The sequence below is a fragment of the Polypterus senegalus genome, chromosome 5 (genome assembly GCF_016835505.1).
Source record: "Polypterus senegalus isolate Bchr_013 chromosome 5, ASM1683550v1, whole genome shotgun sequence".
NCBI lineage: Eukaryota > Metazoa > Chordata > Cladistia > Polypteriformes > Polypteridae > Polypterus > Polypterus senegalus.
In genome coordinates, this window is record NC_053158.1 from 115,580,403 (window position 1) to 115,605,742 (window position 25,340).

The following is a 25,340-nucleotide window of genomic DNA, read 5'->3' on the forward strand; positions in this document are numbered from 1 at the left end:
GCCACTTACATTCTCATGTCGGGTTTTTGGCTTGGATTTGCAAACTGGCATTACCCAGTGTCAAAGCAGTGCTACTGTTCCTGTGTGGTTTTCCTTTATTTTTTAGATTCGCATCCATGACACAGCTTTATCAAATACACTGAAATTAACCGCATATTGTTTATTAGTTTAAGGCATCTGATTGTTATCAACCTGTAACCATATAATGGTGCACAGAATGGCCAAACTATTCCAAATACCATCGCTGCTTTAGCATTGTTACTCTCGGTGCACCACTTAGTGTATGCACTTTTTGTGGCATTACACATGTATTTTTTGAGCATGTCCGGGCCAAATAAATAACATTCGACGTTTTGAAGAAATCATTTTATGACACGATTTACCTTTATTTATTTACTTACTTCCTAAAGCCTAAAGTCACAAGTAGTGTGCAGAAGGCATGCTCAAAAATGTGTGTAATGCCACGAAAAGTGCCTGCTGACACTTTAGTATGCAAGCAATGGTATGTGCATTCTTGCTCCGATGTAGAAGGGAGCTGAGTTTACCTCTGTTATAGCGCGTCTATGTGAAAACAGCAGTGTCAGATGCAGGGGTGGGGTGTGTTTGGGCTCGTGAACGTGGCTGAGATAATAAAACAGTAAAAAAAAACAAAACAAAGCTAACCTTTACAAGTATCATAAATTACACCGGCTGTTACAGACTGAAATCAAATGTATGTTTTTATTCTAAAATAGTAAGACTAAGAGCAGTTCACTTCTCAAAATGGAGTGGTGCAGGATCGAACTCGCCACCTTTTGATTCCCAATCGGCAGCTGATTCTATTGCACCACAGAGGAAGTCATAATAAACGGATGTCAATGTCGCATGTTAAGGCGGCTTTTTGTTTCTGCAGTTATATTTTTGAATAAAAGCGCAATTGTTGTGTTAGATTTGTATCTTTTGTGAAAGTATTTTTTTGATACTTCAGGCTTCATACATTATATAGTTTATGCCTACATTTTGTCATCTACTAGTAGAATATAAAAAACGTTTCTGTTTTGACAATGTGTTTACACAGATTACTGTAGAAACGGAACAGACATGAAATGTGTGTGTTCCAAACAACGATCTATTATTTCCACTCTAAAACTCCACTTCACTCCCAGAAAATCAATCAAGGCATGAATGAGAGAAGTTTGTGCACGTTCTAAGTTGGTGGGGGGATGAAATAGCCGGCTGCTTGCAGCCTGATTTTTATCAGCACATTTAGATGACAAGAGACGCTGGTGGAGAGCTGTGAACGATTTTAAGAAGCAATTTAAGGTGGGACGGATTTACGAGTTTTTTCGTAGGCTCTGGTAATTCTAGTGTTAAAAATAAATACAGGACTAGGTTAAATTTAGAAGCAGAATTCTGCTTAAAGTTATGAAAACCAGAACCAGACATGACAACAATGATGCTATAAAACATGAAGACAGTCAACCTTCGCCTACAAAGACAACTTAATCTTCACCTGTGCTATTTTCCTCTTTCTTAATCTTTAGTCATATATAACTTACTTTTATGTTTCTTTCGATCTGGATTCATATGTAACTATGTTATTTTTGTCAATTAAAAAATGGAAATTTTAGACTTTAATTTTTCATTCCTTATGAAACCATGTTACTGTTTTTCTATTAAAAACAAATCATTAAAAAAGTTTGACATTCATAGGAAAAACTATAAGACATATATACACCCACACAAAAAACTCTTTGTAATCACTCATTAAAAATCCCTAAATCCAACATTAGGGACAGGGATGGGAGTTAAGAAATATCACTTAGTAATGATTTAGTCCTTAACAATTTAGGACTGAAAGAAAATGCGGATAGAAATAGGGATATTCCACACAGTATTTCAATTATTTAGTGAGGGCAACTTTAAATACCACAGAAGTATAACATGCTTGGCTTATTGCTTACGAGAAAAATATGCATAAGGGCACAATTAAAAATATGATTAGGAAGCAAAATTCTGAGGAAGACTGCAATTCATAAATGTACAACTTGACTTGCGTTCATGAATGAAAAAAATCTAAAGCATTAACCACAGTTTTTTATTAAAAAAGGATTGCAGACTGCAGACCTCTACATGTAGTTGAAGATACATCATTTCCTGGGGTATTGTTTGGAATTTAAGATACAGTAATTTTTCAAATTTACATCATGTTAAATTAATTTTATTGGGGGGGGTGGTTCGACACAACTATGAAGTCAATCATTTTATAGTACACAGTATATACAGTGATATGAAAAAAGTCATTACAACATTTTTCAATTGCATGGTTTTATAAGCAGGGCATAACTGACCATCATCTGTTATTTTACTGTTGTTTGTGGCAATATCCAGAAGCCATGTGCGAAAGTGTGTTTCTATCCCAACCACTTTCATATTAATTAAGAAGCTAACAAAAAGCCATATCTTGCTAATAGCATAATTAGTTGAAAATTACTTGAATGCTACCACTTCAATATACTGTAAAGGCTGAAACTTTGGCATTTCAGCAAAATGCATTTAAGACACAACAATACCAAGGAATGTGTAATAATGCTAGAGAAGAAAATATTACTGTTCATAAGTCTAGAAAAGTTCATAAGGCCATTTCCAAAAAATATGAATCCATCATTTTACAGTATGGAGGACTCAGGAGAAAAACATGACATTCAAAACAGAGGAATGTCACCAGCAATTTGAACAAAATATCAGACCATATACTTTTTGGGGAAAATTACAAAGACAATTGCTGACATTATGTTTAATTTTAGGTAAACATGCTTGTTCTGCCATTACTTTTGGAACAGACTTTTGATATTCACTGGCAAAATTAGGTAAATAACAAAGATGAAATGTGGTAACGATTTTAATAATAAATGTGTCTAAAATTTAAATTTCAAATTTCAAGACTTGAAAATAATTTTTTTGGACAGAATTGAAAATGTTTGGTTCGTTTCTTTTTTAAATGTAATACAAATACAGAAATGAGCTAAATGTTGAAATGAAATGTTTCTTTGTTTATTGATTACCTTCTAAACATCTGCTACCACAAATGGCAAAATTCAAACAGAAGTTGTTACTACAGTGCTAGACAGTAAAGACTAACTGATTAAAATTTTTCAGCTTATTGTGTATACGTTTTAACGTTATTTGTGGTATATAATCTGGGAAAAGTGCCCGCTAAACACAAAGCTTTGTAGTTACCCTCTAGTCCAAGATGCGACTTTGCACGGATTTCACTCGAGAACCGAGGCCAAGTTGGGCCTCGTTTACATTAAAACGGACAGTTCATACAAGACATGAACTGCAACAAATAAACAGCCTTAAAGATGAAAATTAAAGAAAAACCAGCTTCATATGACAAACGCATTTAAACTGTGGAACAACCAAATAAGCTTACCTTCTCCGATCTTTTCTAGTTTTTCATATTTCTGCATGGCTTCCTGTATATCAATCCAATGTTTTGTAGAAGCAATTACAAATAAATATTGTTAGCAATTATAACGATGGCATTTGGAACAGCTAATGGTATATGACTTCAGGGTCTCTTTTCAAATGATTACCATGCAAGACAGACACCACAACAGTCTATCGTGTGTTTATCCGCTAAGATACCAGTAACCAATTGTTAGCAGGATTTCCTTATTTTATTCGATAATTTCTATACCTTGTGGTGCATTACTGCCATCTTCTGTTCCGGTGGATACAGCATCCGTAAATCCTCATTTATTCCCGTCCTTTCGAGTGCTGTGAAAATGTTAGGTTTTAAAGTAATACTTGCTGTTTTTGAGTTCAGCGCGATTACAGTTACAAAAAAAATAAATGTAATTGCGCTGAACTCAAAAACACCATGTTGGATGTCTAAAGTTGTTAGTATTAAATATTTAAATGACTTGGATGTACTTAGTCAAAATAATTAATGGCACATATCTGTTAACTTAGTAGAATTCCATGTGTAAAGCTCAAAAGCTTAAAGAAACCTTTAATAAAATTATACCGAGTTCCCTCAGAATTAAAATGATAATGTTAATTTTGAAGTTCACATAGCTTAATCTGAAAAATCATGCATACAAACTTTGTCTGCACATTGAAAGTTTGTTAATTCAGTTTTACTTGTTTTTTAAACAACTTACTGAAATATTTCAACAGGAGCAATTACAAAATCTAAACAAGTATAACAATCACTTTCTTATATATAAATATTTCAGCAACAGAAACAATAAATGATAATAATGTAATGTAGTGGCGTAGCTAGGGGCGGCACATTTTTGGGGACGGAATTATTGGCCAAAAGGCGCAGTACAATTTGTGTGTAAGCAGCACGGTTCGGAAAAATATCAGTCATGAACGAAAAAAGTAAAATTCTCTTATTTTAATCCACAAATGCTACAAAAATAATTTTCAGACTGTCCATCTGTGACGGCAACACACACAGCAGTTGAAATTTATGAGGCAATAACAAAAATAAACATAACAGCAACATTTATTTATATAGCACATTTTCATACAAATAATGTAGCTCAAAGTGCTTTACATGATGAAGAAAGAGAAATAAAATAAGAGAGCACTAAAACATAGAATAAAAGTAAGGTCCGATGGCCAGGGAGGACCTTACTTTTTAACAAAAATATAAAGATTACACCAATAATAATTTCTAGGAAGATAAACAACTAATTTATAATTTCGTTTTCGCCAGGGCTGCCCTTTGTCACCGATTCTGTTCATAAGTTTTATGGACAGAATTTCTAGGCGCAGCCAAGGAGTGGAAAGGGTCTGGTTCGGTGACCTCAGAATCTCGTCTCTATTTGCGAATGACGTGGTTCTGTTAGCTTCATCGGACAGTGATCCGCAGCTCTCACTGGAGCGGTTCGCAGCCGAGTATGAAGCGGCGGGGATGAGAATCAGCACCTCTAAATCCGATGCCATGGTTCTCAGTGAGAACGGTCCGGCAGCAGGTCGCTGACTTGCCCTTCCATGCCTCTTGCCTTCCACAGTCCGCCCCATAACCGCCCACAGTCCGTAGAAAGAGAAAAAGAGCTGCTACACAGTTTTTCCAATTCGAAAAAGGTGTCATTTTGCTTGGCTCTTCTCTACAATTCGAAAAAGAAAAGGAGCTGAAAACGTTTTCCGACACGGAACAATGGCACAACAGAACCAGGTATGGACTCACAGAATAAAAAGCTCAGTATATTTAAATAAACTTTAGATCCATTAAACAAAACTAATGAGATGTACGATTATATACTGCATAGCGAATCCAAGTGTTCTCTGTTTATCGTCATCAATCAATCAATCAACATTTATTTATATAGCACATATTCATACAAAAAATGTAGCTCAAAGTGCTTTACAAAATGAATAGAAAAATAGAAGACACAATAAAAAATAAACATAAGTCAAAATTAATTAACATAGAATAAGTAAGGTCCGATGGCCAGGGTGGACAGAAAAAAAAAAAAAACTCCAAGAGCTGGAGAAAAAAAAAAATCTGTAGGGGTTCCAGACCACGAGACCGCCCAGTCCCCTCTGACATATCCTATTTTTAAGCATATCGTTTTAATTATTTTTACCGCTTGTATTATTTCTTTTTAATATTTGCCATATTATTTTGTCTATATTAACTTTTTCACTTATTTATGAGATGTTATGTAGAGAATCTGCAATGTTAGTGAACAATATGAAAGGCATTTATGTTTATCGTCGTCATTAACGTATGTTAAATATCTTATCTTCACCTAGTTAAGTTAGCTATTTATAAAAGAACATTAGCGCTTTCTGCCAAATTAGTATTACATATTATTTTAGTCTTGATTTCACATTTCTTCATAACGGCAGAGAATATGAAAACAACTTTAATTACATTGATTAAATATCCAAATGAATTCAAGTGCCCTCTTTGTAAAAAGCAAAGAGACTACAGCATCCTGTTGTCTGCGTTCAGAGTCATGAAGACCACATCGTCAAGTATGCAGGTAGTGTGTGCTTGCAAACAATACTGACGTTTAGATTTCTGAACTGGAACTTTTTAAATACAGTTTACAAAGCTGAGCATTTTCTGTTGTTTGGCAGGTTTTACTATTTATAGATGTAAAACAGGGTGTGTCCCAAGCGGCCAATTCCATTGTTGTTTTTGTTTAAAAGTCATTGTCAACAGTTTACTGTATGTCAGTATTTAATATTTTTCTTTGATTATTTTTTTTTACCCTTTGTATTAGGGCCTCCCTAGTGTTTGCTTGGTGTGTGGGTGTGTGTGTGTGTGCACTCTGTTGTGGGCTGGCACCCTGCCTTGTGCCCTGTGTTGGCTGGGATTGGCTCCAGCAGACCCCCATGACCCTGTAGTTAGGATATTGCGGGTTGGATAATGGATGGATGGATGTATTAGGGCCTTCCAAGTCAGATGAATAGCCATAACTGTGGAATTTCCATGTTGATGGTATGACCATTTCATATTGTAACTATCATTTTTTGTATGTCTGTATTTAATGTTGTGGCCTGGTTTCCAAAGGACCATTTTGTGGTGTCTCTGTATTTCATCCTCGAGGCCCCCTTCAATTTTAATGAGGTGTGTCTCAACTTTAGTCCTCTCTTCTTTCATTGTAGTATTTGTAGAGGGATGGTTTGCATTTTTGTCACCATCTACAATTTGTGTTATGTTTAATTTATTTTATTATATTTGTTTTTTTTTTTTTTAATTTCAGCATACTATCCATAGTGGTTTTGAAGTTCCAGAAACACCTACCTTTCAAAATCCAGATATTTCAAATGTATGTTTATAATGGTTTGCATAAATATTTTTGTAACATTAAACTCCTTTTAACAACGTGACTCTGCTCAGTCCTCTTTAGAATGACATGCCAGCTTTGAGGAAGTGCTGGTGTAGAATGTTACTTGAGAACTCCACTCCCAAGGGGTAAATGAAATTTTAATTTCCCTTAATAACTTTTATTCACTTCTGCAGTAATGTGGCAAATATACTTAACCATACTGTAAATCAAAGACAAATAGTCAAAATATTTACCATTATAAACTTAGTGCTTCGTTTTGAAATCACTGAAGTAACTGCTTACATCGGACTGAGCGAGCAAATGCCCTTCCAAATGAAGGCCAAGAACCAAACAAAAAAAGAGAAGGTACAGAAATAATGGACAGCCAGGACAGGGTCATTTATTGTGCTTATTGTTTTGGTTCTTTTTTAACATTTCCTTAAGTAAATATTATTTTCTCTGTTTTCAAGTTTAGACTTTATTGAGCCATTAATGAGAAGACAGAGTAAAGACTTGGCACTACATCTGAAATGAAAAAAAAAATGTCTTGCTATTCTGTTCCATAGCACTGCATTTTGCAGGTTTCAGATCTTTTCTTTTAGAAGAAACGTCGGCCACCTTTCTCCAACACCGATGAGCAGGTACAGACACCTTATTTTATAAACTTCCATAAGAAAGATGAATTACATTTTGTTGACGCTGGCTTACAATGCCTATTGTATAGTGAATAAAATGTATAAAAAGACTTTGTGCTTGTCTCAGATGCCGACTGGTAATCATTAAGCAGTAGGAGTCAAAGCCCAAAAGACTAAAAGCCTGTTTTACATCTTCTGACAAACTGGAGTGCTAGTACAACTCTTAATGGCCTTAAAACATTTGAAATGCATTGTGTGCTGTGTTAATAATAGTGTATTGTAAGAAACATTGAAGACTTGTAGAATCTGTGATCAAAAGCAGTAATGTTAATAATGTGTAACAAATTCAGAATATACTGTATATATTTTTTTTTACTTTCCTTATATTCCTTGTAAATGTGAAGGAAAAGGCTATAAGCTTTATGATGACCATTTAAAGAATTTTCTTTCTTTCTTTCTTTCTTTCTTTCTTTCTTTCTTTCTTTCTTTCTTCCTTCAGCATCTTACCGAGGCAGAGAAGTGGTGTGCTGAGAACATTTCTGTGTTCAGGGGGAACATCTCACTCCCTGCATTACTGTCAATGGACAAAGACGATATTGAGGAGGCCCTTCAGAAATTTGATTTGCTATCTGAATTTCCAGAAGAAGAGGAGAGGGAATATGTCTTTAGATATATTTTTTTTCACATATGGAAGACATGCATCTGTTTTTAGATAACATGAGAGGAAAAAGGAAAATGACTGGTTTGTGAGAAAATGTAACAAACATACATGTCCCTCATTGTTCAGTTACAACCTACAATTCTTGTTCTATATTTTATATAGTGTTTAACTTTGTTGTAATAAATGTTGCAAACCAACTTCATCTTTACAGTCCATTGTCTCAGATCTGCACTTCTTAGTGTTATGTATTAAAATAATGTTTTATAAAGCAGGGCAAGGCAATTTTTATTTATAAACCACATTTACAACAGCAGCCAGAACTGAACCAAAGTGCTGTACAAGGAAGGGTAAAAGAAGCAGTTCAAATATACTGTATGTACACATCACAAAACTGCAAGAATAACCAACATTACATAAAAGATAAACTTAAAATACCCATACATACGTATTTCTAACCATGAATGTACGTGAGCCAACATATACAAACAATATGAACCTCTTGCAGGGCCAAATGGCAGCAAGAAGAAATAAGACTTTAATGATTACTTAAAAATGGCCTGTGCTGGAGCAGACCTAACATAACAAGGAGGGCCATTCCAGAGAAAAGGAGCAGCCACCGCAAACACCCAATTCCTCCTTTGCTTCAGTCTCGACCTCGGCACAACTAAGAGCATCTGGCTAGTAGACTGCAGGGTGTTTATTGGCATATACAAGTGAAGAGGTTCAGAGAGGCAAGATGGGGCTGATCCATTCAAACATTTGAAAACAAGAAATAGAATTTTAAAATCAATTCTGAAATGGACCAAAGCCAATGAAGCGAGGTCAGAATTGGTGAAATATGACCACACTTGCGAGAGCCATTCAATAAGCGAACAGCAAAGTTGTGGAATAGTTGTAGGCGTCATAACAGGGCCTGACTAACACCTACATACAAAGAACTGCAATAGTCCAAATGAGATGTTATAAACACTTGGATGGCCTTTTCAAGATCACTGAAAGAAATAAAAGCCTTTACCTTATAGTCTCAGTTGGAAAAAGCTTAATTTAACCTCACAATTTATCTGTCGAGTTTGAATGAGCTGTCACAGGTCACACCTGGGCTAAATGAAGCTTTATGTTACATATATGGCAAGGGGTCCAAGAGCAACATCAGAGACACTCAAACTTTCTTAACTTTTGGACACCATGATCACAGTTTTATTATCATTTAGTTTAAGAAGATGCATTGCCATCCAAGTTTTAATATCATTCAAGCACGCATGGAGGGTCTGTTTTTTCTCGCTTTGATTTTAGTGGCAAATATATTTACGTGTCATCAGTATAGAGAAGCCATACTTGTTAACAATGGAGCTTAGACGTAACATGTCTATCAAAAAGAGAATTGGTCCAAGGATGGAACCCACAAGTAAGAGGAGCTACAGAGGATAAGAACTCACCCAGATGAATAGAAACACTCCTATTTCTTAGATGAGATTTAAACCATTTCAGGGCATTACCTAGGATGCCTACAAACTGTTCAAAGTAGGATATAAGAATCATAAGATCCATGGCATCAAAAGCTGAGGTAAGATCTAGCAGTATAAGAATCGCAGAATCACCAGCATTAGTAGTTGGGAAGAGGAGGTCACCATAAACCATTAACAAGGCTCTTTCACTGCTGTAAGAACATCTTTATCTGGATTGGAATTTTTCCAGAATGCTGTTTTCATCTAGAAATTTTTGAGTTAGGACAACTTTTTTTAAGACTTTAGATAAAAAGGCAGTTTAGAAATTGGCCTGAACCTTGACACATTAGAGGATCCTTATTTTGTTTTTTATAATATGTCTCTGCACTACACCATGTTTCAAGGCAGCAGGAACGCAAACCAAAAATCAAGCTAGCATTTATTAAGGTAACAATACTTGGTCTGACAGAATCAAAAAACCCTTAACTAATCAAGAGGGGACACTGTTCGGGGGGGCAATTTGTAGGATTCAGGCGTTGCACCAAATCAGACAACAGAGACGATGACACACGCAGGCTCAAAGTGGTCAGACAGCTGAACACACTATTGAAAGAGATGAATCTGAGCAAGCAGTGAAACCAATAACCTAATAACGATAATTTTATTTACAAAAAAGTATATCTCCGTTTGGAGAGTAAGTTGGGGTATGCAACAAATGATAAATTCCTAATACAAGAAATGGTATATGGCAATTAAAGGATTCAAAATCACTAAAAAAATGATTTATAATTTAACAAACAAAACATTTTTAAAATTAAGATTAAAATCTGTTAGTTCAGTTCCAACATAAATAAAAAAAGAGTTTATGGAAGTGCAACTTTCAATAATACTAATTTTTATATTTCTTTAGAAAAACAAACAATATAATATCTATTAAGCAATTTAAGAGATTTGCTTCACTTTTTTTGATAAGTACATACTTATGAGTTAGGGCCCAAGGGAGAATAATTATGCATTAAAATTAAAAACCAGGTAAACATTTGAAAGTTTAATAACTCCGCTTGAAATTTATCAACATTATAGCAGCAGCGTAGAACAAAATTAAGAAAACACAATTTAAGACAGACAATGGAAATTAAGGTATGAACTGTATAGTAAGCTGGATCATTTAAAAAATGGTTCAATATAAACAATTTTAAAAGTTTCTTTTACTGAGAACTCAAAAGTTTAGACCTTCATTTTCATGTCTGTTGATTGCTTTGTTGTGTTATTGATCATCATTTATTTCGTAACATAATAAATTAATGCCATTAATGGAATTTTCCTTTATTGAACGAGGTTCCAGAAATAATGTCAGACATGCCATTTAGTACAAAAGTACCATAAAAATAATTTCAAATATTTGGAATGATAGAATTCACTATAACAGCAGTTAGAGCAACCACATTCATATTTAGTATGGTGTTTCTTTAATCTAAAAATATGTTATGCCCTCTTTCTTTTAACTATATCAAATCCTGACTCATAAATTATAAAACTCTTTTTTGTTTCTAAAAGTAAATACAAGAGTAATACCATAAAGAGAAACTCGGATTCTTGCCTCGTGATTACAGGAAGTCATATTAATATCGTCTTTTAGGGTTACAGGGTAAATCAATGTTACTAGTTTTTTAACAAAAGCAATGTGACAGACGATGGACACAAATGCTGGGGGCGTGGTGTGGAAGGCAGGAGGCGTGGAAGGGCGGGGGCCTGGAAGGCCGAGTTTGCCACCTGCAGCCGGATACAATTGTTCTCAGCCAGAAAAGGGTGGAATGCTCTCTCCAGGTTGGGAACACATTATTGCCTCAAGTGGAGGAGTTCAAGTATCTCGGGGTCTTGTTCACGAGTTAAGGAAAGAATGGAGCGGGAGATTGACAGACGGATCGGTACGGCATCCGCAGTAATGCAGGCTCTGCAACGGTCCATCGTGGTGAAGAGAGAGCTTAGCCAAAAGGTGAGGCTATAAATTTACCAGTTGATCTACGTTCCTACCCTCACCTGTGGCCACGAACTTTGATACAAGCAGCCGAAATTAGTTTTCTCCACAGGGTGGCTGGACTTTCCCTTAGAGATAGGGTGAGGAGTTTAGTTACCCGGGAGAGATTTGGAGTAGAGTTGCTGCTCCTCTGCATTGAGAGGAGTCAGTTGAGGTGGTTCGGGCATACTCAAGGCCACGTTGGGGGGGTGTTCCGGACATGTCACACTGGGAGAAGGCCACGGGGCAGGCCCAGGACACGCTGGAGGGATTATATCTCCCGGCTAGCCTGGGAATGCCTCGGGGTCCCCTCAGAGGAGCTGGAGAAGGTGGCTGGGGAGAGGGAGGTTTGGGCTTCCCTGCTTAGGCTGTTGCCCCCGCGACCTGACCTTGGATAAGCGGAGGGTAATGGATGAATGGATGGATGGATAATTTCATTTCGTTATCAATCCTAATGCGTTCTTGCTCTGCACAGAAAGTATTCCCACTTATCACTTGTACACTGCACTGTTTCTGGTTTTTGCAGGGTAATTACCCATCCATCCATCCATTATCCAACCCACTATAACCTAACTACAGGGTCACGGGGGTCTGCTGGAGCCAATCCCAGCCAACATAAGGCGCAAGGCAGGAAACAAACCCCAGGTAGGGCACCAGCCCACCGCAGCAGGGTAATTATATTAAACTAATAATCAGAGCATGGCTTATCAGTGCGTCTATACTATATTCTTGTCTATTTGATGCTTATAAATAATTGTATGTGAAAAATTATTGCTGTTTCTCTATATATGAATAAATCTATGCAAAATTTATCTTCATTTTCCTCTTTACGTCATTTTAATTTCTATTTAAATAGGTTAACATATTCAGATATGTTGGAGGGCGGCAAATTGAAGCTCTGCCCCGCCCCAAGCGGCACAAACTCTAGCTACGCCACTATATATACCATAAATAGTGTTCACTTTGCTTGCACATCTCACTGCTCTGAGTCTTGTCCTATGAACCTGTTGACCGCCTAAGCAGTCAACCAGCAGCTACACTGCTCCCTCATCAGCTCATCATCCCAGGGGCAAAACAAATCTTCATTGCAACCAGGCAAGCAGATTTATGATGTTGAACTTCTAGGAGCTGAAGTAGATGGGGAGAAGGATTCAGACTGCAATTGCAGAGAAACCATCTGGGGTCTGAGGACTCTGTACAGCATCAGAATTAGAATGGTTTGGCCAATGAGGCTCTCCATCATGGTACAATGCTAAGCAGTCATGATAGAGAAAAACCACTTTCTTTTGGGGGCATCCAAAACCTCACAAGGGCCCCTCATGAACTGTCCAATTTAGGGGATTTGCTTTTCTTTGCTTTATGGCTATTAACCCACAAACAATACACACTCTCAAAAGGCCATCCCACACTCGGATATCATAAAGTCTCTCCTCTGTCAGACCATCTTCTTGCAAATGCTCACCAGCAAAATTGTGTGCAACTTCCAACCTGTCCTGAAGCTGTTTGGCACACACGGGCCAGGAAGTGTTGATACATAGTTGAGGGGAAGACCCAGAACCATCACAGTGGACATTCTTAATTCACGTCCCAGGATTTAAAACCTGTGGACTCCTGCACAGCAGAACGAAATGACATTAAAGTCAAAGGTAATTGCTGATCCCAGTCATACTGATTTTTATCAGTGACAAGAGCCAACTGTGTGGTAAGGGTACTAAAAAAGACACTCTGCCAACCCTTTGCTTTGTGGAGGCATGGGTGTGGTGTGGGTTTTCTTAATACTTAATCTGGCACACATAGCGTGAAACATTTTGCTTTCAAAATTGGGCCCGTGATCTGAATGAAATTTGGCTGGAGCTCGAAAATTACTAATGATGCCGTAAATTAAACATGTCTGCCATGGTTTCTGCCTCTTGATTCAGCAAAGCACATGTCTGTGGCCACTTGGTGAAGCTGTCTATGTCAACAAGCACAAAATGGTTTCCTCTTCTAGATTTCAGGAAGGGACCCAGTACATCTGTCCCTACTCATTCCATGGGTTCCCTCACCCTATATTGCTGCAGCGGTGCTATTGATTGTCCTGGGGAGCCTTTCTTGGCTGTGCAGGGGGAACACTGATGACTGAAATCATCTACATCCCTGTGACAGCATCCCCAGTAAATGTGCTGATGGAGCCATTTTAAAGTTTTTGTCACTCCAAAGTGTCCTGCTTCTGGGGCTCCATGCACATGCCACACCTCTCCCAACAGCACCTTAGGCACTACAATCTGCCATCTACCCTCACTAATTACCCAGTTCCTACAATCTCTGTTTCTAGATACCCTCCAGAATTATCAGACTGTACTGTTGGGACCAGAGCTCCAAAATCACAGTGCTCTCCAGTGTCACCTCCTCCCACATCAGTCGAGCAACTCTTTACTTTGCTCAGCTCTGTATTCACATCCTGGCACTCGCACCACTCTCTTTTATTTTTGGTCCAACTGCTTGGCCTTCTCCTTCTCCCACTCTTCCAGTCGCATGCAGTACCTGCCATCATTCTCTGCACAAGGTCTCCTAAATAGGGGATCGGCATTGTGGTGAATGCCACCCTCATGGTATTCCAGTGAGAATTGGAAAGACTGAAGCCGCTCAAGTCAGCGGGCCACTTGTCCCTCTGGTTCTTGGAAAGACAACAATCAAACAGATGCATAATTGTTGCACACAGTGGAGGGCAGACCAAAAAGATAGTTCTGGAAATGTCCATGTCACTCAGTAATTACATTTAGGTCAGCTCAGGGTGTGGCTGCAGTATGTAATGCACCTATCCCAATGTTATTGGCATCCATATCCAGTATAAAAGGCAAGCGTGGATTAGGTAGTGCCAACATAAGGGCCTGGCACAGAGCATTCTTCAGCTGCAGAAATACCGCTTGTTCCTCTATGCCCCACTGATAACCAGTACTCTGGTTATAGATGATGAAGGGAAGCTGTTATTGTGGCATGGTTAGGAACAAAATTCAGATAGTATGAGGTCAGTCCAATGAATTCCTGCACTTGCTTCTGTGATTGTGGAGGAGGACAATTTCTGACTGCCGCCACTTTATCTCCCTTGATGCTGATTCCCATCCCACTTACACAATGACCCAGAAACAACACTTCCTGACACAAATTACAACATTTTTCCATGCAATTTTTAATTTGCCTCTCTTAGAATTTGGAATATGGCTAGTAGTGAGTCTATGGCGCTATCAAAGGTTAGTCAATGAGCCAGTAGATCCTCTAAATACTCCAGGCACTGAGAATGGGATATGCCAGCCAACATCTTCTTCATTAATAATTATAACTCTTTGCATTTATACAGCGCTTTTCTCACTACTCAAAGTGCTCAGCAATTGCAGGTTAAGGGCCTTGCAGAAGGGCCCAACAGAGCAGAGCCCCTATTGGCATTTACGGGATTCAAACCGGCAACCTTCCGATTGCCAGTGCAGATCCTTAGCCACAGAGCCACCACTCCACCCAGCTTAGCTGTGCAAAGGTGGCAGGGGCATTACATAGACCAGAGGCCATTACTGTGAAATGCCCAAGTCCACTGCCAGTGCTGAAAGCTGTTTCCTCCCTGTCATTGGGAGCCAGATCCACCTGCCAATATCCATTTTAGAGATCAAGCAACAAGAACCAACTCAACCATGCTAATGAGTCCAGTGAATAAACAATTCAGGGCATAGGATAGGAGCATTTGCCAGTCACAGTGTTGACTTGTCAGTAATCCACACAAAACCTCTAGCTGCAACCCGTTTCAGTGACAAGAACCAAGGGATAGTACCAGGGCGACTCAGAAGGCTTGATAATCCCAGAGGCCAACATCTCTTGGACAATTTTCTCAATAGTAGCGTGGTAAGCCAGAAATGTGATGTTGTCGGTGTGTTATGGGGGGGTGGGGAGACATGGCCCATATCTATACAATGATGTACCAAATTAGTGTGACCCATATCCTCCAGAAAGAAGGTGAATCAGTCGCTATATTCCAGTAGATCATGCAGGTGCTGCTTCTGGTCTGTCATCGGGCCCTCCTTATTTGACAGTCAAAGAGACTCCAAAGTGCTGTTCCAAGTGTTGGGAGTACTCATCGGAGGCAGCTTAGGGCTGAAAGCAGCCTGAACCGCCTGATATTTCTGTGGTCCTAGCAACAGATTCATGGGCCCACCAGGAAATAACAACGCACCCTGATTAAAATATAGTTGTACATCAGTCCTCCATAAAAGTCCAGTCCCAGTATACAAGGCTCTTGTATAGCAGCAATCCAAACTTGCTGTGTCCATTGGCAATACCCAATGTGCAGAGTCATTGGTCCTTCTTTCTAGTCATGATGGTTAAAGTTGACTTTGTTGGTGTTCTGCTGCACTCCCCCTGGAAATATATCGGGTCACAGAATCGTAGTGGTAGCCTCTGTGTCTGTGTGTGACTTTACAATATGGCTGCCAAACAAGATGAGGAAGTGGTAATAGTCCCCATGTCCAAGATCATAACGGGTTGCTGTTGGGGCTCGTAGTTGGCCCAGTGTTACCCCACTAATGCTGGACCCATGGCATTACCCACTTGTCCTTTTTCCTGAGCAGTTAAGGATGTTGTGCCAGTAGAGCAGAACGTACAAATGTGACCCTTTTGCCCACAGCGCCAACAGACAGGAGGCCTTGTCCCAGATGAAGATGCAGTCTTAGGTGATATAGTAGCAATGGCTTCAGCAGGAAGGTGTAATCCCATTTCCTCTTCTGTGACCTGGGCTTGTTGTAACGAAGGATCTTTTGGTGGTAGTACCAATCTTCTTATTGCTGACTGAACATGAGCTATCTCCTCTGTAAGCACTGGTTCACATTCTGTTGGAGCTGCCCGGGCCTGCTCTAGTGTGTACGGGTGCATAAGGTATGCATGAGTGTTGACTTGGGGTTCAGACCCCTCAAAAATGTGTCTTGGGCAAAATCTGCCTGAACTGTGCAAACAAACTGAGGATACGCCTGAATAATTACTGACTGAATTTCAGTGCCATATTTCTAGGCTCTTAGAGAGTTAAGGCTGGGGAGCTGTCAAGAGGCAGGGCCTGTTAAAGCCCATTGAGGCTCTTCTTGTGTGATTTTGGGCTGTAAAAAAATAAATTTTTGTTTTGTGCTGCTGCCTCGCAGTTAGGAGACCCAGGTCCTCAGTGCATGGAGATTGCATGTTCTGCAGGGTTTGTTTCCTGCCTTGCGCCCTGTGTTGGCTAGGAGTGGCTTTAGCAGACCCCATGACCCTGTAGTTAGGATATAGCGGGTTGGATAATGGATGGATGTATTGTATTATAAGAGTTACTCTGGACTCAGGAGTAAAGCTGCTGCTGCTGGCTCATGTGTGACTCAATTTGCCCAAATCTACACTCTAGGGCAAACACAGCTCCTAGTTCCATTAAATCCTCACTAGGTAGATCTTTCAATAGCACAAGCGCCTCCCCATCATACTGCCTGTTCTCTTGGAGCCCACCAGAAGCATGAACTTGGTGTTTTCTCCTAATCCATTAACAGCTAGATAGATAGAGATAGATAGATACTTTATTAATCCCAAGGGGAAATTCACATAATCCAGCAGCAGTATACTGATACAAAAAAACCCTAATATTAAATAGTAATAAAAATGCATGTAAAAACAGACAATAACTTTGAATAATGTTAGCATTTACTCCCCCAGGTGGAATTGAAGAGTCACATAGTGTGGGGGAGGAACGATCTCCTCAGTCTGTCAGTGGAGCTACTCCTCTGCCTGGAGATGACACTGTTCAGTGGATGCAGTGGATTCTTTATGATTGATAGGAGTTTGCTTAATGCCCGTCACTTTGTTACAGATGTTAAACTGTCCAACTTTGCTCCTACAATAGAGCCTGCCTTCCTAACAAGTTTGTCCAGGCATGAGGCGTCCTTCATCTTTATGCTGCCTCCCCAGCACACCATCGTATAGAAGAGGGCACTCGCCACAACCGTCTTGTAGAACATCTGCAGCATCTTATTGCAGATGTTGAAGGACGCCAACCTTCTAAGGAAGTTGGCTCTGACCTTTCTTACACAGAGCATCAGTATTGGCAGTCCAGTCCAATTTGTCATCCAGCTGCACTCCCAGGTATTTATAAGTATGTACCCTCTGCACACAGTCTCCTCTGATGATCACGGGGTCCATGAGGGGCCTGGGCCTCCTAAAATCCACCACCAGTTCCTTGGTATTACTGGTGTTTAGGTGTAAGTGGTTTGAGTCACACCATTTAACAAAGTCTTTGATTAGCTTCCTGTACTCCTCCTTCTGCCCACTCCTGATGCAGCCCACAATAGCAGTGTCATCAGCGAACTTTTGCATTTGGCAGGACTCCAAGTCATACTGGAAGTTTGATGTATATAGGCTAAACAGGACTGGAGAAAGTACAGTCCCCTGCGGCGCTCCTGTGTTGTTGACCGCAATTTCAGACCTGCAGTTCCCGAGACGCACATACTGAGGCCTGTCTGTAAGATAGTCCACTATCTATGCCGCAAGGTGTGAGTCTACTCCCATCAGTCAGCTTGTCCCTAAGGAGCAGAGGTTGGATGGTGTTGAAGGCGCTAGAGAAGCCAGATGGGCTTAAAGTGGAGAAGGACAAACAAACCGTAATTGACTTTACCTTACTACTAACATGTACACATTTCTTGCTCAACTGTAAGTATCCCAACCCACCACTTTTAAATCAGTGAGTAACTGATGTCCTAAACTATTTGAAATTGGAAAAAATCAAATTCTCACTCAGGGGACCTGCTCAAAATTTTTAAAGAATATGGCAGGATCTAATCAATAACACTTTAGAATTAGCTTCTATATCAGGGAAAAGGATATTATTCCTTCCTTGCTGCTTCACAGATTTGCTTTGTTGACTGGCTCTCCTCTCTTTCTTTTTGGTTGGAGTTGAATTTTGGTTTAGATTTGATAGGTTGTAATCTTATTTGATTTAAATTAAAGTTAATAAACTAAAACTAAAGTGTAGGGGTTCGTTATGATGAAGGAATACAAACAGTGCTAGTGGAGAGCTTTTACGTATAGAATAAGAAGAGTGCAATGTTTGGAGAGCAGACAAAGAAAAAGTTAACCTAATAAAAGAATAAACCGCAGGCAGTTGAGGGGAAGAATATTAATATAAGAGCCAAAGGGATCAAAAGGTGTAAAATACCTGTAGCGGTTCTTTAATCTCATTTTTTGGCTTGTTTTTTTTGTTTAACCATTTAAGTTAAATCATTCAAATTTAATACAAAAAAAGTTGAGAAATTTTAGTAACCCAAAGTCACATTTTAATATTGAGGGCATTGCAATGCAAGTCCTTTTGGATGTTGGACATTTCAGAGGATGGCTTGGAGGATCCAGCACCTTGAGCTCAGGGTCGGTGAACTGGAGGAGGAGTTGACAGGCATGTATTATAGTAGAGACTGGACCAGGTGTCATTTACAGAAACAGTGTACACCTCTAAGGTAGTGCCGGAGGAGATTCCAGATCATGCAGGTAGAAATAGGGTGGTCACAGTCACAATGTGCAAGGAAAAGAATGCATCAACCACAGAATTGGAAGGTCAAACTGTTTTCAGGTCATTGCAGAGCTGGATGGTATCTCTGAAAATTCTGAGGTGGTATGTAGGCACGATGGGCCATTTCGAAAACAGTTCCCAAAAAGAGAGAGGTAGTGATAGTTGGAGACTCAGTCATTAGTGTGATTGAAGCACAGGTTTGCTCCAGAGGCAGTGAGTAGGTTAGTTGGAGGTTGTTTAAAGTAGGGTATGAAGGACAGGGAGTTTAGGACAGGCAAGGTTTAGAACTGTACATGGAGGAACAAACAATATTGCAAAAATAAAACTGCATAGTAATGTAAATTCTAACCCAACATTTAAATGCAAAAGTAAAATGAGTAACACATTAAACATAGCTTGAATGCTAGAAATATCAAAAATAAAATAAGTGAGTTGGAATTGTATGTTAAGGAGCATCATTATCATATTATAGCAATAACAGAAACTGTGACACCCTGGGTAAGGATCCTGTTGTACTATTCCCGACTTGGGGTTTCAGTAGACGAGACTGAGCAACCAGGGGATGGAGACTCAGACTCAGACTAAAAAAAAGACTATTCAAAAACAGGAATCTGTTTTATACCAGCAGCGTCCATACTATTTTACATTTCACTTCCTCTCAAGACCTTTAAAGCCTCCATCTTGGGCTACTATAGTCAGTTCTGTTTTGAACTCTGTGAGATGCACATCGTTTCTTTGAGAAAGAAAACCCATTTGCAGCTGGGAAAAACAATATATACGGGTGGCTGCCCCAAACCTTTATAATGTCTTGGACTCGTTTTTATGACACTACAAAACAGATCACGAAGGACAGGCTGAAGAAAAATAATGAAAACAAAATGAAAAACTAAGCATCTACTATATACAGAAAAGGCAGTGCACATATCCACTACTTAGTTATGGTAAATAAATCAATAGTACAGATCTACCTTAAAGCCTGAAGACCTGGGGCCTCAAGTATAAAGGAGTGCGTAGAATTCACACTAAAACATGGCATATGGACAAAAGTCGAAATGTACGTACACACAAAAAAATTCAGATGCAGAAAATCCTACGTAAGCCAACTTCCGCTACATAAATCCTGGTCTGCGTGAAATGTAAGACTCGTGCACACGCCTACCGTCCCTCCCAGACTCCTCCCAGAATTATGCCTCTTTGAATATACAAATCAATATAAATATTCCCTTAAGTTCAACATTCTTTGAAAAGACAATGGCAAAAGGAAGGTGAAAAAAGAAGAATATCAGTAAATGGCAAGTGGAGGCAAGCAGTTGTAGAAACAACAAAAGGAAGTTGATCGAAAGTTCAAATTCAGAAATAAAAAAGAAGTTGTCAGATATCAAAGTCACCATGAAAAGGCGAGTCATAGCCCACCATCTGAATGTCATATGGAAGCTTATTAGGGTACAAAGAAAAGAAAAAAATAGGGACACAGTGAAAACTTTAACTTTAATCTCAAAATGTACACTTTACTCACATAGTTTATTTTTTCATTCAAGTAGAACATCATCAACTTATTCTTAAAATCTTTTAATTTACTAGTTTCTCAAATCCCTTTTGTAACCAAAGTAGTACGCTAGCTCACTTTCTATTCTGTGTGTTCTTCAACGTGCTCTATGTATGTGAATTACTACTTGCTGCTTAAATGGCTTTCTCTTACACCAACAGAACACAGAATACATTACATTCATGATATTACAGCTCTCTGATCAATTTAAATACATTTTCATGATGAAATGAACTGAAGCATGTATTAAACACAGGGCCACAGTGGCGCAATGGTAGTGACGAGCTGGCGCCCCATCCAGAAATTGTTCCTGTGTCCCGTAAGATGCTTGCTGTGCTATGCACAACCCTCATTGAAGTAAATTATAGCATCAGTACTGTCTCTTTCAGATGGAATACCCGACAATTCTTGTCCTTCCTTTTCTTTCGCCGAGTAGCCAATCGCCCCACAATCAGCTCTTTAATAAATGTCAAGCCATCTGTAAGCTTAGAACACAGATTCTTCAAAACTTTTAAGGAACATTGAAATATCTTCATAGTACATATTTAATTATTCCATTCATCTATTAATCCAGGCTTGCGCCAGTCCCAGCAAGCATACAGCAAGAGGCAGGAACAGTCCCTGAACATTGTGCCAGCTCATTGCTAATGCTGTCTACCGTATCTTTACATTTAATAACAATATACATTATTTAAATTAGGTTAAAAAATGTATCTGTATAATGTAATATATATACTTTACTGCATTTCATCTAAAAAATTATATCAAGAGCTCCAAGAGGATAGCACCTGGAAAACTAATTTGACTTAGAAGCCAGTTGTCACCATCTGTAAATACGCACTCTCTTCTATTGAATTGAATTGAATTCCTTTATTTTTATTGTATGGTACAATGAGATTTAATATACAAATCCTCCATAGCCTTATTTTCCTATAAAATGGTAAAATAATAATAATAATAATCATACGATTAAAAAACAATGAAAAATATAGTCTGAAGGCATAAGTGGCTCAGGTTGTGCAATATTACAGTTGTAATGCAAGTTTACAGTGAGGTAATTGCACTTATAAGTACAAACAGTCCTACCAGGAGCACTTGATGGACTGATTGAGTGCATTTATTTTTCTTGGGATGAAACCGTTTCTGAACCCTGAGGTTCATGCAGGAAGGGCTCTGAAGCATTTGCCGAATGGGAGAGGGTCAACTAGACTGTGTGCATAGCTGAGGCAGCTTGTGCTATAAACTGTACCCCAATAATTCTCTCCGGTCCTGACACAATCTGCAATAGAGCTTTCCGATCAGCTGCTGCAGAGCTGTGATTCCACACTCAGATACAGTATGTTAAAATACTCATTGGTGTACTGAGAGTAACAACGCTAAAGCAGCTATAGTATTTGGAATAGTTCGGCCATTCCATGCACCATTATATGGTAACAGGTTGATTACAATCAGATGCCTTAAACTAAAAAACGATATGTGCTTAATGTCAGTGTATTTGATAAAGAACAGGGATGTGAACCTAAAAAATACAGGAAAACCACACAGGAACGGTAGCACTGCTTTGACACTGGGTGCCGCCAGTTTGCAAAACCGTGAAAGAGCACGTGAGAATGTGCGTGGCTTTACGCCAAATTTAGTTTTTATACATCACGATGTGTGTGGAAAAAGGGTTACGCAATCTTTTTGTGCGTACACACTGTGTATACATGAGGCCCCTGGTGTTCGGACCCTGCTTTTATATCGCAAGCACTTTTGACCATCCAATCCAGCTTTACGTTTCCAACAGATTTCCAATAGTCAGACACATCGGGACTTGTTTAAATTTTCTTGCTCTCTCTCGCACGCATACCCATCTGTGATGGTGACTTATAGGCTTCACGTTCAGCCTCTGTTAAGTAAGTACTATTTTACTTTCTCCCGTTTTCATTTCTATACTTTGCCACACATGTAAATTCCCTTATTGCCGGCTACTTTAAAACTATTCCTCAGATTTTAAATATACCACTTTTGCCCTCTCTCCTCCAGTGGTTATGGAATTAGTAGTAAATTTAAGAAAAACTCAGCAGTGTGCTCATAAACAGTTAAAAAAAACTGTAAAGGAAAAAGCATCTGTATAAGGCATATAAGATTACTAACTCCAATGTAAATCGTAGGGCATATGGGAAAATGAGGGCACCTATTAATAAGGATATTAGTGAGACAGTTAGAGAAGAATATAGCAGGTAAGGCGAAAGATGACTCAAAGAGATTCTTTCAGTATTTTACTAGTAAAAGGGCAGTCAAGGAGGAGGTGAAGTGCATCAGGAATATTAAAGTGGAATTGAAAATACAGACAGTTAAATAGTGTATGCTCTAAACTTCCATTTTTCTGAGGTCTTCACATCTGATGAAGTAGATAACCACCTAGTGATAAAAGGGACTACTAAAGAGGTACTAAGTGATTTGGAAATTTTAGAGGGAGAAATACTGGTTAGATTAAATAGGCTGAAATCAAACAAATCACCAGGGCCAGATAACATTTATCCTTGAATTCTTACAGAGGCTAGTGAGTACATAAAGTATATAATTCCTGATGCATATTTTTAGGACATCACTATGCACTGGGAAATCTCTGAAGGACTGGAAAAGAGCAAATATTATTCCATTATATATAAAGGTCATAGGGCAGATCCAAGTAACTATAGGCCAGTAAGTATAACATGCATCACAAATTAATTAATGGAAGGAATTATTAAATATAAGATGGAGCGACACATGGGAAAAACAGAGATAGACAACCTCACAAAACAAAGTGGTAAGCTGCCCAAACATTCAATCAATCGTGTGTCAATAACAGAGATTGAAGATATGCTGCTGCAACAGTATAACACAGATTTCACAGAGCTCAGCTGCGCAGAAAAAGAGGAACTGTCACAAGAGGACATCAAGTTCATATGCATAGCCTCAGAATCTGTAAGACTGGTAGGTGGCCACCATTGTTTAAATTTGCATTTGAAGGATGAAACACGTAAAATAGCTGATTTGTTTTGGAAAAGATGGACAAAAGAGTATTTGCCTATACTTCAAGAACGTCAAAAATGACTTGCACCAAGAAGAAACTTCAAACCAGAGGGGACGTTGATCTAATTGTAGACAAAGCTACACCTCGCAATTCCTGGGTAATGGGTCAAGTCATAAAGACAACGCCAGATGCCAAAGGCACAGTCAGAAGAGTTTGTGTGCAGACCAAGACCAGCACACTGGACAGACCCGTGAATAAACTGTGCCTGCTTCTAGAAACAACCAACGTTTGAAATATGAAAATTTTAAAACGTTTGTTTGCAGTGTTATTGCTAATGATTTGAAAAGAATAGTTAATATAAAAGTAATTGGCTCATATTGAAATAAAGTATAGTAATTGTCTCCGCTCCTGCATAGCCAATTAGGGGCCGGAAATGTAAGAGCCAATCTTAGAAAGTTGAAGTTTTGAGTTAAACTCATATTAATGTTTGCTTAATTTGAATAGAACATACATTTCTTTCATAGTCATAACTTATGGTATAGTCTTTTCCCCCTATAAGTTAGTAAGAGATAGAACCTTCATACTGTAACTGAGAAACAGTGTGATAATAAGCTCAGTTGTTGTTTAGAACAGGTCCCAGTACATAGGGACTTAAAAGATCCATTTTAAACTTAGAAATGGGATAGGCATACAGTTTTCTGACCGTGTTGAAATGTTTAAGAAATGTTAAGTAAATAGTAACGATTTGAGATATAACAAGATTAAGCTTAGAATTGAACTTTTCTTAACATTCAATTTTCTGTTTTGCTATTTTAATTTTCCTTTTTTTGTGTGAACTGTTTTACTGTAAAACTTAACTAAACTTTTAAAAAACAAATATATTTTGTCTATGGAATCATTTCTGCGCATCAGGCTTTTGTTGAATCCCATTTTTTGAGTTGAAGTTGCTGAACTTTGGTAATTTTGGGAAAACGCAGCTACAGGAGGTGTTAAGAAAAAGCCTATTAAAAGTCAAACTATGTTATAATTTTACACATTACGAACCTAATAATCATTTTTTACAACAAAACAACAGAAAAAATTAACTGAAAAAATTAACTTGTCTGTTGTTAAATACAGTATGTACTTAAAAAGTTCAGTCCTGTGATGATTTAAAGAAATTTTTGATCGTAGTCTGCTTTCCTGATTAGTGCTGTTTCTTCACTGCCAAGTCTCGCCATCTTTGCAGCATCATTATGTCAATTCCTGTAGCTTCTTCTTGTTGCTCAATGTATTTAATTGCAGCTTCTAGAGACTTAACTCCATCGTTATGTGAAATTCTGAGAGGCTGAACAGTTGGTGTTTGATCTTGATCTTCAATTTCATTGTCATCGCAATTGGCAAGAGTGACAATTTCTTCATCAGTTATTTCATACTGATCATCATCCTTCATCCAACTTTCGATTTCTTGCAAAGATGCATCCTCACATCCAGGGATATGTTGCACTAAAGGTAGAATGGTTTCTTCGGTTTCTTCTGTGCTTTCTGTTTCCATACTTTCATCATCACCTAGCAGCTTCTTCCATGATTTGGCAATTGTTAGAGCCCTTATGTCAGCCCAGGCCCTTGCAACCCAATAAGCAACATCCTTTACATTGATGCGTTTCAATTTTTCAATCATGTCTTGTCCTTCTTCAATTTCTTCTATCACTGGGGACAGTAGCTTCCTGCAATAGTTCCTTT

The 25,340-nt window shown here is 38.5% G+C and overlaps 1 protein-coding gene across 3 annotated transcripts in view; it reads right to left on the bottom strand.

The window, feature by feature from the left end:
• The window catches only part of cdk5 (cyclin-dependent kinase 5), a 190,006-nt gene extending 186,338 nt beyond the window's left edge, over positions 1 to 3,668 (bottom strand). For 2 of the 3 annotated variants that reach the window (XR_005633748.1, XM_039753251.1), the window contains exon 1: positions 3,416 to 3,668. Coding sequence is in view for 2 of the 3 variants with exons in the window: in XM_039753251.1 (XP_039609185.1) it covers positions 3,416 to 3,452 (37 nt within the window). In the remaining variant the exon portion in view is untranslated. The remainder of the gene's footprint in view (positions 1 to 3,415) is intronic. The other variant, XM_039753250.1, reaches the window with a different exon arrangement.
• Between the last annotated feature and the right edge of the window lie 21,672 nt (positions 3,669 to 25,340).